The sequence below is a fragment of the Monodelphis domestica genome, chromosome 1 (assembly GCF_027887165.1).
Source record: "Monodelphis domestica isolate mMonDom1 chromosome 1, mMonDom1.pri, whole genome shotgun sequence".
NCBI classification, from domain to species: Eukaryota; Metazoa; Chordata; class Mammalia; order Didelphimorphia; family Didelphidae; genus Monodelphis; species Monodelphis domestica.
In genome coordinates this window covers 679,264,815-679,281,746 of record NC_077227.1, presented here as the reverse complement: position 1 = coordinate 679,281,746, position 16,932 = coordinate 679,264,815, and the positions used below count along the sequence as shown (strand labels likewise).

At 37.2% G+C, this 16,932-nt stretch overlaps 2 protein-coding genes across 2 annotated transcripts; both read left to right on the top strand.

Annotated features, from left to right (window-relative positions):
• The first annotated feature begins 5,177 nt into the window (after positions 1–5,177).
• On the top strand, positions 5,178–6,110 carry LOC103093197 (olfactory receptor 1361-like). The gene has a single exon (XM_007477411.2). The coding sequence runs from the start codon at positions 5,178–5,180 to the stop codon at positions 6,108–6,110; it is 933 nt and encodes a 310-aa protein (XP_007477473.1).
• An 8,597-nt stretch (positions 6,111–14,707) lies between these two features.
• LOC103093019 (olfactory receptor 1361-like) lies at positions 14,708–15,640 on the top strand. The gene has a single exon (XM_007477410.2). The coding sequence runs from the start codon at positions 14,708–14,710 to the stop codon at positions 15,638–15,640; it is 933 nt and encodes a 310-aa protein (XP_007477472.2).
• Positions 15,641–16,932: the final 1,292 nt, after the last annotated feature.

Below are 16,932 nucleotides of genomic sequence, written 5' to 3'. Positions count from 1 at the left end.
AGTTCCTTTCTGGATCTTAGGACTACTCAACTGCCAAGGAGAGATGTCAGATCCTTGGGTCAGGGAATCTTGAATCCTTGAGATCTAGAAGCTAACCCCCTTTTGGGGAGAGGTATGATCCTCCCCAAATCTTCAATCCCCTTAACTCTGTTGTTTATAGACTGTCCCAGACCTAAATCTTAAATATCAGGTGATTTATTGGGGTCCAAGCAGGGAAGGGTGTGATAGAGGAATAATCCAGAACTTTGAATGACAGATCCTGGAAGAAATGCAAAGTTTTCCATTCACAGTGGGGGATGGTTGAGAAGGCTTGGAATCTTGAGGGAAGAGGAGATCGCAAGGAGAGGCAGTTGGTCTCTTTCTATCTTGAGACAGCAAAGGTTTGCTCAGGACAAGACTGTATCCTGAGTTATACAAAAATCCATCATTGAACTTAATCACCATTTCCCCCCAAAGATACCAAGAAGTGTGGCAGAAACTTGAAAAGAATAAGAACAGCCAAACAAGAACTCACACAGCTCCTGTGACATCCTGGGTCTCTACATTGGCTCTGCTGAGACAAAGCCCAGGGTTCACAAACCTGAATCTCTCAGACCCCAGGCTGTAAAGCCCGGGTCTCTCAACTTTGGAGGGAGGGAAAAGGGAGATTTTAGACAGACAGGAATTTCCTTACCCCTCTTTCCTCTAGACCTTCAGACATCTTTCTTATTTTACCACTAACCACCAATTATTAGAATAAAGTTGTCAATTATCCTAAATTGACTTCCTTGTCATAGTGGAAGAGGGAGAGACCTGATTTCTCTCTCTTTCCCCAAAGGAAGAGGTTCACCTAATAAATCAGTTATTAGAGGGGAATAAAGACAGGGTTAGTGGGAAGACATATTTGAAGAAGACTGGAGGGGGGAATCCATCTCACCCTCCTTCTACCTTCTGGTCATTTATCATAAACTCTTTCTCCATTTTATCCAAACCAACCCTCGAATACAAGGGATGTCAAGGATATCAGGTAGGAAAGTGGGTTAACAGGGAAGCCCTACAATTGTCCCCTCTAGCAGGTTGGCCCTCCAAAGTCTGGTGTTCAAGGCTTCTCAGCCTTGATCCCTCTTTCTTGCCAACTGTCTTTCAATCCCTACTCTTTAACTAAAACTAGGAGTCCAGGGACAGGTAAAGGAGAGAGACAGAGAAAGAAATCCTTGGAAGAGATCTGTGGATGGCTCCCTTCAAAAGTCCCAATCCACAATCTCACTGAGGACTTTAGACCGCTGTCTTTGAGAGTTTGATTGGATGTATTTAGGGGTTCAGAAGGAACAGTAGATCTCCAAAGAAATAGATTTCTCCTTAGCTTCAGGGAATCCACCTCTCTCCTCTCCTTCCCCAAGCCTGAAGTGAGTTACCAGTTGGATCTCCAAGTCTCTTTTCCTTCCTTAGAACTCTCAGTATTTTTCCCTTCCCCCCACTCTTCCTTCAGCAGGGCTCTTCAAGAGATGATCTCTTGTCCACATAAAATCTCTCTTCCCTTATCTTACATATCCCAAAAGAGACTGACAACTTGTCAGTGATCTTGTTGACAGAATTTACACATCATGTAAGGATCAAGGGGAAAGTAGGTTAAATGACCTGTAAGTACACATCTAGAAGATTCATGTAATCATAAAAGGAATTGAAAATAGAGTTTTAAAGAAGGAAAGAACACTAGAGAGATTCTAATCTGATCCTTACTTTTTGAAAAAAAAATGAGGCTCTAACAGAGACAGTGACTTTCCAAAGTAATAACAAGTGGTCAATTTGAACCCTAGTCACATCCATATATAAACATCAAAACCAAAGGAAGGAAGAATAGAGCAAGGACATTACTCCACTTTTACCTTTAATGAAGTGCTAAGGGAATCAAATCTCAGAGGTTTCTGAAATTGGTAAATATTCCCACCCCAAGCCGGACTTAGACTCCCATTGAGACAAAAGAATTATGTCCAGCCTATCTTATCCAAAGATCCTACTTCCATCTCATCTAAAATAGGGAGAAATTCTCTGAGCCCTCAAGGCTGGCTTTGAATTTCCACTTGCTTAGAAGAAAGAAGGAACCAAGCCAGGACCTTCAGCAACAGTGTTAGGGATTTTTTAAACCATCCAGGTAAGGCATAACAAAACAGTAGCTGGAGTATTGCCCTCAAATGCACATGCACACACACACACACACACATACACACACACACACACACACCTCATGTTCAGACACACAAGTAAATAACAACTATGCACAGACACAGGCAGACAGCACCTTTTCCAGTTCAGCTCAATGTCAGTGAGAAATTGGATCTCAGGCAATCTTTGCTTACCTCTTGCCTTACCATGGATAGGACATAATTTATAGCAAAGGATAGAAGAATCATGAGTGGGACTCGGGTCCTATTTGGTAGAACTAGGCTAACCTGTAGTTAAGAATCTAAGAAAGAATCTTGGAACAAAGAGATGGAAAAAAAAACTTTAAACATACGCAAATCCTAAATTTTCATTTTAAAGATGAGGGAAACTAAAGACCAAAGCAAAAGAGCTTGACTAGTCTAAGGTCATGTAGGTTGATAGAACTGGAATTATAACCAGGTTTTCTAGATCCAAATTAAGTGGCCTCTCATCTACATTGAAATAAAAATGTCTTCTTCTGGGACTAGGGAGAATTTTCAGAAATTTTTCACTTCTAGTTTAAAGAAAGTCTAGAACTTTCTATCTAGCCACTGACATGTCAACAGACTTTCTGTACATTTCTAATTATATTGCTTATTCTTCCTCTGATGTGCACCTTCTTTCCCAGGTAAGCTATTCTCTTTGCATCCCAGTGCTTTGTGTTTTCCCATCTACAAAGCTTGGCTTATCCTCTTTCCCTTTGTCTGATTTCCTCTCCCCTACCTCAAGTTAACCAAATACTACCCACACATCAAAACCCAGCCAAAATCCCTCCACCGTCTTCTCAATCCAATCCACATTGCACTTTCCTTTCTCTGGATTCCTATAGCATGTGTTGTCTATTCTACCCAAGGAACTGCCATACTCTAAGGACCATTTCTGCTCTGAAGTTCTATGAATTCGTAGCCTTAAAATTATTTATATTTTAAGAGCAGTTTTGGAAATTAAGTTTATTCTGATAGTTTTATAAAATAGTAAGGGTTTTTGTGCTCTCTATAAGAAGTATTTTATGTAGATTTTACTTTCCCTTTTCTGCATTATGGGAAAAATGTCATCCTGATAAATCTAGTGGAGAATTACAGGCTGAGAAAGAAAACAATATAAATTGAATAATCTTTAAATTTAATTGGAACATCTATGAAAATCTACAAGGAAATTTGATGTGGAGCCACCATAAGACTGAACACAAACCATCATGGAATCTTGGAGCAATGGAGCAGCCTCCTAAGGATATTTGGGTGAGTTAAGAAAGAGTATTCACATCTAAGACAGTTGATCTGAGACCCAAGGTTAGGACAAAGGACCATAAGATCATAGATTGAGAGTTTGATGGGATCCCATACAAATTCTAGATAAAACCCTTCATTTTAAATGAAGAACTAAGGCTCAGAGAGTTTGGATTATTTACTTGAGATCATGTAGATATTAAAAAACAGTAAAGACTCAAACTTAGGTCACCAGTCTCCAAATCTAATTCTTTAACTACATGACACATTTGTTGGAGCTGATGAAACTGAGTTTCATATTTAAACAACATTAAAGGTGATTGGCTCAAAGTAACACTATAAGCTACATAATACAAATATCATTAATCCCATATGTTACAAACTAAGGTGCATGGAGGCTGAGACTTGCTCAGGACCATACCGTCAATAAGCAGCAATGCTTAATTAATTATAGACTAGCACCTAAGCAGTCAAATTCCAACTACTATTGTCTTTCCAGTATACATCACTATTTATCTACCATATAGATTGCCTAAATTTTTTTTACGTTTCAAGTTTTAGTTACCAATTTAACTTTTTAAAAGCCCTCTCTATAAAAGTATTTCTCAAGTTATAATTATAGAATTCTGTTATCTAAAACAAAAAGACAACAGCATAAAATCAAGTTATGAACTGAATCTTAACTAAATATCCATCTTATAGATTAAACTCAGTGAATTGAAACAAATATTACCAATAATATTTGTCTTTATTTATCTTTACCAGTGTCATTAATTCTCATTATCTAGTCCTTGAATCTGAATCTGTGATTTAATCATTTCCCCAAATTCCCAGTGTGGAAATTCTCCTCACCAGCACAGATTTAACTCAGTTCTTTATTTGTCTAATTTCTAGTTTTAGACATTCAGTAACCATGAGTCCTGAGCAGTGGTGAATGAACATGCTGCCCATCTCCTGAGAAAATGATGATGGACTCAGGGTGCAAAATGAGATATGTATTTTGCATGTGGTCATGTGAAGATTATTTTCCTTTACTATGATCTTTTCTTTCCCTTTTTCTTTTTAATGGGATAAATGGGCTGGGAGGGAAAGAAAACTTATTTTTTTGTTCAATGAAACAAATAAAATGTAATGAAAATGAAATGAAATACATTCGAAAAGGCCATTTATAGTCATGAAGAATTAACTGAGTACATGGTCAGAAGCTAAATACCCAGGGTCACACAGCTAATTTGTGTGTCAGAGACTGGACTTATGTAAACCTAAGGCTTCCCGATTCCAAGGCTGCCTCTCACTACCAACAACACTATACATGAATTGTACTTAAGAGTGTAGATGTGGAATGCAGAGTTATGAATTGCAAATGGCACACAAATCAAAATGTTCAGTTCATCATCACATCATCCCAGTTTTATACCCTTTATGAATACTTTAAAGACTGTTCACAACATTAATTGCCAACCAAATTCACTATTTTTGAGTTACTCAATTTAAAACAATTTATATTATTTCTTTGTTTACTACATTTGAGTCAGGTCTCAAAGCATGACCCAAACCTCAATTCTCAGATATAAAAATTTGATCATTATTCTAAAAGCCTGGGCTAAATAACTTTGAAAATAATTTAATGCCAAATGAAGAAATGTCATTTATTTGGGGGCATGCAAGAAAACCATTCTGAAATAAAGAATGCAAGTAACTATTGAAAACTTTGTTATTCTTTGTTGATTGTGTCACAATCAACAGTTGTATATTGTGTCTCTGGCAGATATGGAGAGAGAAAACCAAAGCAGTATTTCTGAATTCCTTCTCCTGGGGCTCTCCAGCCAGCCAGAAGAGCAGCAAATTATCTTCTGGCTGTTCCTCTTTGTCTATCTGGTCACTGTGATTGGGAACCTGCTCATCATTCTGGCCATTGGCTTGGATGCCCGACTCCACTCACCCATGTACTTCTTTTTGGCCAATCTCTCTTTCACTGACATTTGCACTTCATCAGTTACAATCCCCAAGATGTTGGTGAGTCACATAATAGGAAGCAGCTCTATCTCTTTTGTAGAGTGTATGATGCAGATGTATTTTTTTATAACCTTTGTGAACATGGATGGGTTTCTCCTGATGGTGATGGCTTATGACCGCTACATGGCCATTTGCCGCCCACTACACTATACCACAGTCATGCGACCTGGACTTTGCATCCTTCTGGTGGCCATATCCTGGGTTATCACTAACCTTCATGCCCTTTTACACACTCTACTAATGGCTGGACTGTCCTTCTGTGCTGACAATGCTATTCCCAACTTCTATTGTGATCCCTACGCAGTTCGAAAGCTCTCTTGTTCAGACACCTATATCAGTGACTTGGTGGTGTTCACTGAGGGTGGGGTAGTGTTTGTTACCCCATTCACATGCATTGCCATCTCTTATTTCTTTATATTCTCCAATGTATTGAAGATTCCATCTACTCAGGGGATACAGAAAGCCCTGTCCACATGTGGCTCCCATCTTACTGTGGTTTTCCTCTTCTATGGTGCTGTAATGGGTGTCTATCTTCGTCCTTCATCTACCTATTCAGCGGTGGACACAGTGGCCTCAGTTATCTTTACTGTGGTGACCCCCATGCTTAATCCCTTTATTTATAGCTTGAGGAATCAGGACATGAAGGTAGCTCTACGGAGACTGATTCTCACAAAAGCAATTTTGTAAATATCTCAGAATTATTTAATTCAGATGAATTCAACACATTTAATAATCAATGAACAAATAATTATTAACTACCTATTCTATATCAGACCCTATATGTGGAGCTCAAACACAAAGAAGAAAATAAAACTATAATTCCCCTCAAAAACTTTACATTTTACTAAGAAAGTAATATTCATGCATGTATGTATTCATATATATATATATATATACACATGTATACACAAATGTATATTCAAAGCAAATTTAAATTGATTTGGGGGATATGAGAAACTGATAGTTTTAGGAAAGCCTCAAGGAAAAAGTGACAATTCAGCTGAGCTCTATTGAAGCATTTTATCCTAAAATAAGAATATAATCTTTCACAGAATTTCTGTTCTTTACCAAGAAAGTGGAATATTACACAGTATTTTATTCCTCATAATTAAAGTAATTGTTGCAGAAATGAGAAGTAGGGAAAAAAGTTAGTTCAAACGCACAAATAGAAGATGGAATGTCATATGTGAGGAACAGCAAAAAAAAAAAGAAAGGAGAGGAAACAGAAAGGAAGGAAGGAAGGAAGGAAGGAAGGAAGGAAGGAAGGAAGGAAAGAAGGAAGGAAGGAAGGAAGGAAGGAAGGAAGGAAGGAAGGAAGGAAGGAAGGAAGGAAGGAAGGAAGGAAGGAAGAAAGAAAGAAAGAAAGAAAGAAAGAAAGAAAGAAAGAAAGAAAGAAAGAAAGAAAGAAAGAAAGAAAGAAAGAAAGAAAGAAAGAAAGAAAGAAAGAAAGAAAGAAAGAAAGAAAGAAAGAAAGAAAGAAAGAAAGAAAGAAAGAAAGAAAGGAAGGAAGGAAGGAAGGAAGGAAGAAAGGAAGAAAGGAAGAAAGAAAGAAAGAAAGAAAGAAAGAAAGAAAGAAAGAAAGAAAGAAAGAAAGAAAGAAAGAAAGAAAGAAAGAAAGAAAGAAAGAAAGAAAGAAAGAAAGAAAGAAAGAAAGAAAGAAAGAAAGAAAGAAAGAAAGAAAGAAAGAAAGAAAGAAAGAAGGGAGGAAGGGAGGAAGGGAGGAAGGAGAAAGGGATTGAGGGAGGAAGGGAGGGAGGAAGGAAGGGGAAAAAAGGAAAAAAGGAAGTAAGGAAGTAAATATAGGTAGATAAATAGTTTTAATATTCACAGATCTGAGGTTGAAATGTCTGTCCTAGAGGGACTAGAGAACCACTCAAAATTTTTGATCAAGGGAGTGCCATAAGAAATGATGTGCATTAGGAAAATCTCTTTGGCAGCTATTTTGGAGGGTGAATTGGAGACATGAGAGATTTGATGAAGGAAGACCATTTAGGAAGCTACTGAAATAGTACAAGTGAACTATGGTGGGAGCAATGTGAGTAGATAAATTACAATAGAAGTTAAATATACTACATAAAAACTATAAGACTTGGTAACTAATTAGGCATAAAGAGGGCAAGGAAGATGGAAGAATAGAGAATGACACCAAATTTGCAAACCTGAGTAAATGAAAGGATGGTGATGCCCTTAAATGATATATGACAATTCAATTAATTGATCAATAAACACTTAATATATGCCAACTATATGGCAGGGACTTTTCTAGGTATTAAGGAAACAAAGATAGATAAAAAAAAAGTCGCTGCTCTCAAGAAACTCACAATCTAATGGGAGATATATCATTCAAACTACTATGTACAAACCATCTATATGAAAGTTAATTTAGAAATAATGAACAAAAGGAAGGCAATAGAATTTAGGGAGATGAGAAAAGGTTTCCTGAAGAAGGTTAGATTTTTACATCAGCCATGAAAGTAGCTAAGGAAACCAGAAGGCAGAGATTTTAGAAGTGGAGTGAAAGGGAGATGGAAATGTCTTTTGGAATGTGGAGTTTTAGATCTATATTTTCTCATCCCTTTGAGCATTCTCCTGGTTTAACCTGTCCCTGGAAGACCTATGCCCCATCTCCACCACAGTGCCCAGAGCCTCCATGCTCTGATGACAGGACACCAGCCTATTACCCATGCAGAAGACCTTTGTCTTGTTTAATATGATTACTGGTGACATGAATGGTAATGTTTTAGCTATGTAATAGTCTGCCCAGTGAAACTTCAGGAAGGCTGAATGGTCACACAGGGGAAAAAACAAAGGTCCTGAAAAGAGGGGTAGTTTTAGGGGCAGCTAGATGACTCAGTGGATAGAGTGCAAGGCCTGGAGATCAGAGGTCCTTGGCTCAAATCTAGCTTCAGACATTTCCTAGTTGTGCAACTTTGGGCAAGTCACTTAACCCAAATAACTGAGCCCTTCCTGCTCTTCTGCCTTGGAATGGATGCTTAGTATCACTTCTAAGACAAAAACTAAGTGTTTTTTTTTTAAGTGGGGGAAGTTTTAAGATTCAAAATAAACATTCCACAAGTTAAGAAAAGTCTGAAGCTTGAAAAGATTAATCCTATGAAAAGATCATCAGACAACAAAAGACCCCTAAAGCCAGACTGCATTCATACTTTCATCCTTAGCTAGTCATATATATAAGTAGCCAAATGACTTTCTCTAACTGAATTGATGCTGATCACCATAAGCCAAGCTTGAGTACATTACTGAAAAAAACTGACTTTAGCACAAGAGAGATTATCAAAGCAGACATCAGGCCTCTCCCACCTCCTTTGTAGAGCTAGCAAACCTCAGAGACTAGACTCTGAAGGAGTCAAAGAGGAGGGGCTTCAGTCAATACCTATTTAGGGTTATTGCATTGGCAGAAAGAGGTCTGTGCCTGAAGAGGTGTAATACTCGCCAGCCAGAACAGTGGCTGAAGGTGTTAAAAGACTGCAGCAGCACAACAGAGGACGAGCCCAAGTCATTCAGTATATAAGCCTATGCAGCAGAAACTTCTAAGAGGAGCCTATGGACAGAGCAACCTGCCTGACCTAGGCCAGAAGTTCCTGCCTATAGCAAGAGTGTCATTTAAGATAAAGACCATGCTCCACAGTGGAGAGTTTCAACTCCACAAAGGATTAGTAATGGCTCCTCTGTGGGATATTATACTCACAGTATCTCTGGATTCTCTGACCAGACAGTAGCATTCAGCAATCTCTTATAGTACCCAAGGTGGTTCCTGTGGATGGAGGAGGCAGAGGGTGCATTTAACAGACCAACCAATTAGCCAACATAGCCCAAATCACTGAATATGTTTCCATTCATTAAATAATTAAAAATGATCTTTATTAAATAATTAATTTAAATTAAATTATTAAATTAAATAATTAAAATTAAATAATTAAAAACTACTGATCTCCTCAGACCCAGCAATTGATCTTTAAAGCAGGAAGGCATCAGTATCCAAGCAAGAATCCTTCTACCATGGTCTTGAGCTCATATTTGTCTATTCTTCCTGGTGATAAGCTATGGTCGGTCAATTCACTGGATCTGGGATGATAGTCTCTCCATGGGACCATATAGGGCTCTTATTGGAACTTATTTCCAATGATATGTGAGGAATCTATAATTTCATCAGGATTTGGGTCACTATGTGTGCTCATATGAAATATGTGTTCAAATCCATGACCCAGTAGGATAGCTATCAACCATGTCATTATTTAGTTGACATTTCTAATACCCTGATAATAAGAATTATTTTCCCCACTCCATATCCACTTATTCACTACAATGTGTGTGTGGGAGGGGGAAGATTTCATCATATTTATTATAAAAGCTTCAACTTGATGCCATACCAAATTATTGAAATTCCTATCAAACCCTGCTAATGATAGATCAGTAGAAAGAATGAATTTTTCAGGCTATCTTTTATCCATATAAGTATTGGGTTATTTCTAGAACCTAGGGGATTTTGAGGGCTAAAGACCTGGAAAAAAAAATACTGGAGGAGAGTATACGTTCATCAGATTGGTAGAGGTCCTGTTCCAACACTACTCAATCAAGTCATAGCCTGAAGCTCAGGGAGACATTCTTTGGCAAGTGATGATTTTTATATTTTCAATTTTGTTGAGATGGCTGAGTCAGCTAGAAAAAGGAAGGACCAACAAATGGAAAATAAGTTCCATGTTAGGGTAGGGCACTAAAGTTTTCAAAATAGAATCCAAAGCTTCTGGGAAAGAGTTTAAGATTGGAAAATGTCAGTCCTCTCACAGTTCCTGATTTGGAGCTCTTTGGACTATAGCAACTTGGGACTTCAACTTCAACCTGACTCCCTGATTAGTACTTGTTCTCTTGTTCAGTTAAGCTTCTTGTATACTGTCAGACCATAGGCACTTTGGAGAGAAAAAAAGCCCAATGAGTATTCTGTCTATACCTTCTTATCTCAAGACTTCATTTCTCAGCCTTCCAGTCAATAATTACTCTTGTCCAAGCATTTTTCCTAATTCCTAGCATATGCTATTGTGCTTCAGGAACAATGCGACACCAAAGTCTTTTAGATTCTGATTCCGTCATCTAATGCTCCTGTAGTCTACACATCACAGTAAATAGTGTGGTGGGATGAAGGAGAGTGAAGACTTGAGGTTGATATAGAGTTTGCAGGCCTAGTGACAAGGAGGGTGGTGAGGGATAATGAGTTCTGTTCTGAAGACAGAGGTTTTCAGATGGCAAATCCATTGGTCAAGCTCTAACCCACTTCTGGAATAGGACATTAATTCTAGAAATTCTGATGTGTTTGTTGATAAGAAGAAAATAATGAAGATGATAAGGGAGCTCAGAACTATCCTATACTGGTATTAGTTGAAGTGATAAGGCTTTTCTTGCTTCTAGAAATATAATTTTTGTGGAAGCACAAAAGATATCTTCAAATAATTTTTTTAATAAATTTTAAAATTATTACATGGAAAAAAGTTAGAACTTACTTTGTGTGACTACAATGGTACCTATATAGAAATGAATTAATTGTATCAACATAAGCAAACGTTTTCCAACAATTTAAACTATTTGAAAATGAATGTATTGCTTTTAGAAGTAGTGAGTTCTCTGTCATTAACTATATCCAAAAAGAGACTGACAACTTGTCAGTGATCTTGTTTGCAGAATTTACACATCATATAAGGATAAGGGGAAGTTGTTTAGATGACCTGTAAGTACTCCTCCAAATCCAAGATTCATGTAATCATAAAAGGAATTGAAAATAGAATTTTAAAAGAAGGAAAGAACTCTAGAGATATTCTAATCTGATCCTTACTTTGTGAAAACAGTGAGACTCTAACAGACACAGTGACTTGCCAAAGTGATGGCAAGTGGTCAGTTTGGACCCTGCTCATTTCTATCTATTACCATGAAAACCAAAGGAAAGATGAATAGAGTAAGGACATTACCTCCCTTTAACCTTTAATGAAGTGCTAAGGGTATCAAATCTCAGAGGTTTCTGAAATTGGTAAATATTCCCACCCCAAGCCAGACTTAGACTCCCATTGGGACAAAAGAATTATGTCCATCCTATCTTATCCAAGAACCAAGAATCCCTGCTTTCATCTCATCTAAACTAGGAAGAAATTCTCTGAGCCCTCAAGGAACTGCTGGCTTTGAACATCCAACTGCTTGGAAGAAAGAAGTAACTGAGGCCAGGTCCTTAAGCTACAGTGCCTGAGATCTTTTAAACCATCCAGGTAAGGCATAGCAAAACAGTAGCTGGAGTATTGCCCTCAAATGCACATGCACACGCACACACACACACATACACACATACACACACATGTAAATCATGTTCAGACACAAATTAATAACAACTATGCACAGACACAGGCAGACAGCACCCTTTTCCAGTTCAGCTCAACGTCAGTGAGAAATTGGATCTCAGGCAATCTTTGCTTGCTTCTTGACTTAACATGGATAGGACACAATTTACAGTAGAGAATAGAAGAATCTTGACTGGGACTCAGTTCCTATTTGATAGAACTGGGCTAACCTGGAGTCCCTAAGAAAGAATCTTAGAACAAAGAGCCAGAAAGAACTTTAAACATCAGAATATCCTAAACTTTCATTTTAAAGATGAGGGAAACAAAAGAGATTGAGTAGTCTGAGGCCATGTAGGTCATTAAAGCTGGTATTACAAGTAGGTTTTCTAGATCCAAAATCAGTGGCCTCTCACCTATGTAAAAAAGAACTATCTTGTTTTAGGACTAGGGGGTATTTTCAGAAAATTTCCACCTCTAGTTTAAAGAAAGTCTAGAACTTTCAATCTAGGAATTGACTCATCAACAGACTCCACTGTACCTTTCTAACTATATTTCTTATTCTTCCTCTGATTGGCACTTTCTTTCCCAGCTAAGTTATTCTCTTTGCATCCCAATGCTTTGTGTTTTCCCATCTACAAAGCTTGACTTATCCTCTTTCCCTTTGTCTGATTTCCTCTCTCCCACCTCAGGTTAACCAAATACTACCCACACTTCAAAACCCAGCCAAAATCCCTCCACCGTCTTCTCAATCCAATCCACTTTGCACTTTCCCTTCTCTGGATTTTTGTAGCATGTGTTAACTGTTCTACCCAAGGAACTGCCATACTCTAAGGACCATTTCTGCACTGATGTTCTATGAATGGGTAGACTTAAAATTCTCTATACTTTAAAAGCAGCTTTCAATATTAAATTTATTCTTATATTTTTATAAAACACTAAGGCTTTTGGTGCTCTCTACAAGAAGTTTTCTATATAGATTTCTCTTTCCCTTTTCTTGTCTGCATTATGGAAAAAATGTCATCCTTTTGTGGAGATTTACAGACTGAGAAAGAAAACAATTGAACCATATATATAAATTGAATAGTTTTTAAATTTAATTGGAACTTCTCTGAAAATCTCAAGGAAATTTGATGTGGAACCTCCATAAGACTGAACACAAACCATCATGGAATCTTGGAGCAATGGAACAGCCTCCTAAGGATATTTGGGTGAGTTAAGAAAGAGTATTCACATCTAAAACAGTTGATCTGAGACCAAGGATAGGTCAAAGGACCACAAAATCATAGATTGAAAACTCAATGGGACCCCAAAGGTCTTTTAGTAAAGATCCTTCATTTGAAAATGAATAACTAAGGCTCAGAGAGTGTGGATAATTTACCTGAGATCATGTGGATATTAAAAAACAAAGATTCAAACTTGTCTCTAAATCTAACTCTTTTGACTATATCACACATTTGTTGAAGCTGATAATAACTGAGGTTCATATTAAAACAACATTTAAGTTGATTGAAATATGAGATTGATAATACAAATATTATTTATCCCGTATATTACAAACTGAGGTTCATGGAGGCTGAGACTTGCTCAGGACCATACCGTCAATAAGCAGCAATGCTTAATTAATTATAGACTACCACCTAAGCATTCAGATTCCAAAAACAGTTGTCTTGCCAATATACCTCCTATTCTTCACCATGCAGATTGTCTAAATTTTGTTTCAAATTTTAGTTACCATGTTAACTTTTTCAAACCTCTCCCTATAAAAGTATTCATCAAGTTATATATAGAATTCTATTCATTAAAACAAAAAAATAACAGTATAAATTCAGTGGTTGTGAAGTGAATTTTAACTAAAGATCCAATTGGTAAATTAAACTCAGTGAATTAAAACCAATACTGCCAATAATTTTATGTACTTTTATTTATATCTGCCTATGTAGCTAACTCTCTTTATCTGTTCCTTGTATCAGTATCTGTGATTTAATCCTTACCAAAAATTCCTCTTATGGACAATCACTCTACCATAGAAGATTTAATTGAGCTCTTCACTAGTTTAATTTACAGTTTTAGATATTCAGTAATGCTGAATCTTGAGAACTGGTGAATCAACAGGCTGCCCATCTCCTATGCAAATGGTGATGGATTCAAGATGCAAAATGAGACATGTTTTTTGCATGTGGTCATGTGAAGATTTATTTGCTTTGACTATGATCTTTTCTTTCCATTGTTTTCTTTTTAACAACATAACTGGGTTGGGAGGGAAAGAAAACTTATTTTTTATTCATTGAAACACAAAAATTATAATAAAAATGAAATGAAATACATTGGAGAAGGCCACTTATACTCATGAAGAATTAACTGAGTATATGGTCAGAAACTAAATACCCAGGGTCACAAAGCTAACATGTGTCTGAGACTGGACTTAAGTAAACCTAAGGCTTCCTGACTCCAAGGCTGCCTCTCACTACCAACAACACTATACATGAACTGCAGGAAAAGTACTTAAGAGTGTAGATGTGGAATTCAGAGTTATTAATTGCAAGTGGCACAAAGAATCAAAATGTTCAATTCATCATAACATTGTCCCAGTTATATGCCTTTTATGAACACTTTAAATACTGTTCACAACATTAATTGCTAACCAAATTCACTATTGTTGAGTTGCTCAATTCAAAAGAATTTTCATTATTTCTCAGTTTACTACATTTGAGTCACGTCTCAAATCATGACCCAAACCTCAATTCCCTGACATACGAATTTGATCATTATTCTAAAAGCCTGTGCTAAATAAATTTGAAAATAATTTAATGTCAAATGAAGGAATGTCATGTATTTAGGGGCATGAAAGAAAATAATTCTGAAATAAAGAATGTAAGTAACTATTAAAACCCTGTTATTCTTTGTTGATTGTTTCACAATCAACAATTATATATTGTGTCTCTGGCAGATATGGAGAGAGAAAACCAAAGCAGTATCTCTGAATTCCTTCTCCTGGGGCTCTCCAGCCAGCCAGAAGAGCAGCAAATTATCTTCTGGCTATTCCTCTTTGTCTACCTGGTCACTGTGATTGGGAACCTGCTCATCATTCTGGCCATTGGCTTGGATGCCCGACTCCACTCACCCATGTACTTCTTTTTAGCCAATCTCTCATTTGCTGACATTTGCTTTCCATCAATTACAATCCCCAAAATGTTGGTGAATCACATGATAGGAAGAAACTCCATCTCTTACGTGGAATGCATGATGCAAATGTATTTTTTTATTTCTTTTGGAAATATGGATGGGTTTCTCCTGATGGTGATGGCTTATGACCGCTACATGGCCATTTGCCGCCCACTCCACTACACCACAGTCATGCGTCCTGGAATTTGCATCCTTCTGGTGGCCATATCCTGGGTCGTCCCTAATCTTCATGCCCTTTTACACACTCTACTAATGGCTCAATTGTCGTTCTGTGATGACAATACAATCCCCCACTTCCTCTGTGATCCCTATGCAGTTCGAAAGCTCTCTTGTTCAGACACCTACATCAGTGACTTGGTGGTGTTCACTGAGGGTGGGGTGGTGTTGGTTACCCCATTCACATGCATTGCCATCTCTTATGTCTTCATATTCTCCAATGTAATGAAGATCCCATCTACTCAGGGCATACAGAAAGCCCTGTCCACATGTGGCTCCCATCTTACTGTGGTTTTTCTCTACTATGGGGCTTTAATGGGTATCTATCTACGTCCTTCATCTACCTATACAGGTGTGGACACAGTGGCCTCAGTTATATTTACTGTGATGACCCCCATGTTTAATCCCTTCATTTATAGCTTGAGGAATCAGGACATGAAGGTAGCTCTACGGAAATTGATTATCTCAAAAACAATTTTATAAATACCTCAGAATTATTGAATTCAAAAGAATTCAATACTTTCAATAGTAGGGCAACAAATATTTATTAACTACCTATTCTATATCAGGCCCTATACAAGAAGCTCAAACACAAAGAAAGTAAAACTATCATTCCCCTTAAAAACCTTATTTTTTACTAAGAAAGTAAGATGCATGTGTGTATTTTCCTATATTTATACATGTATGCACAAATGTATATTAAAAGCAAAATTTAATTGATGTGGGGCATATGAGAAGCTAATAGCTTTAGGAAAGCCACAAGGAAAAAGTGACAGTTGAGCTGAGCTCTAATGCAGCATGTCATCCAAAAGTAGGAATATAATCGTTACAGAATTTCTGTTCTTCACCAAGAAAGTGAAACATTACATAGTATCTTGTTCCTCACAATTAAAGTAATTGATGCAGGGAAAAAAACTACTTCAAGGGAACAAATAGAAGAAAGAATGCCTCATATAGAGAGAGAGAGAAAGAAAGAAAGAGAAAGAGGGGAAAGGAAAGAAACAAAGAAAGGAAGAAGGAAGGTATATACTTTTAATATTTACAGACCTGAGGTTCAGAGGTCTGTCCTAGAGGGAATAGAGAACAACTAGAAATTTTTGGATCAAGGGAGTGCCATAAGAAAAGATGTGCATTAGGAAAATCTCTTTGGCAGCTATTTTGCAGAATGAATTGGAGATATAAGAGATTTGAGGAAGAAAGACCATTTACTGCTGAAACAGTAAATGAACAAGGATAGAAGTAATGTGAGTAGATAAATAACAATAGATATTAACGATACTATGTAAACTCTGTAAGGCTTGGTAACTAAGTGGGCATAAACAGGGCAAGTGAGAGCTAAGAATAAGAATGACACCAAATTTACAAACCTGAGTAAATGAAAGAATACTGATACCCTTAAATGATATATGTCAGTTCAGTTAACAGAACAATAAACATTTAAAAAGTGCTTACTATATGCCAGAAACTCTTCTATGTGTTAGGGATACAAAGATAGACAATAACAGTTTCTCAGGAAGCTCTCAATCTAATGGGTACAACATTCAAACTACTATATACCAACATCTATATTAAAAAGCTAATGAAACCAGAAGGCAGAGATTTTAGAGGTAGAATAAAGGGGAGATTGAAATGTCTTTTGGAATGTGAAGGTTGAGATCTATATTTTCCCATCCCTTTGAGCATGTTCCTGGTCAACCTGTGCCTCATCTCCACCATAATGCCCAGGGCCTCCATGCCCTGATGACAGGACACCAGCCCATTACCCATGCAGAAGA

Coding starts and splice junctions, on each gene's coding strand:
- LOC103093019 (XM_007477410.2), top strand. CDS start 14,708: ATGGAGAGAGAAAACCAAAGCAGTATCTCTGAATTCCTTCTCCTGGGG.
- LOC103093197 (XM_007477411.2), top strand. CDS start 5,178: ATGGAGAGAGAAAACCAAAGCAGTATTTCTGAATTCCTTCTCCTGGGG.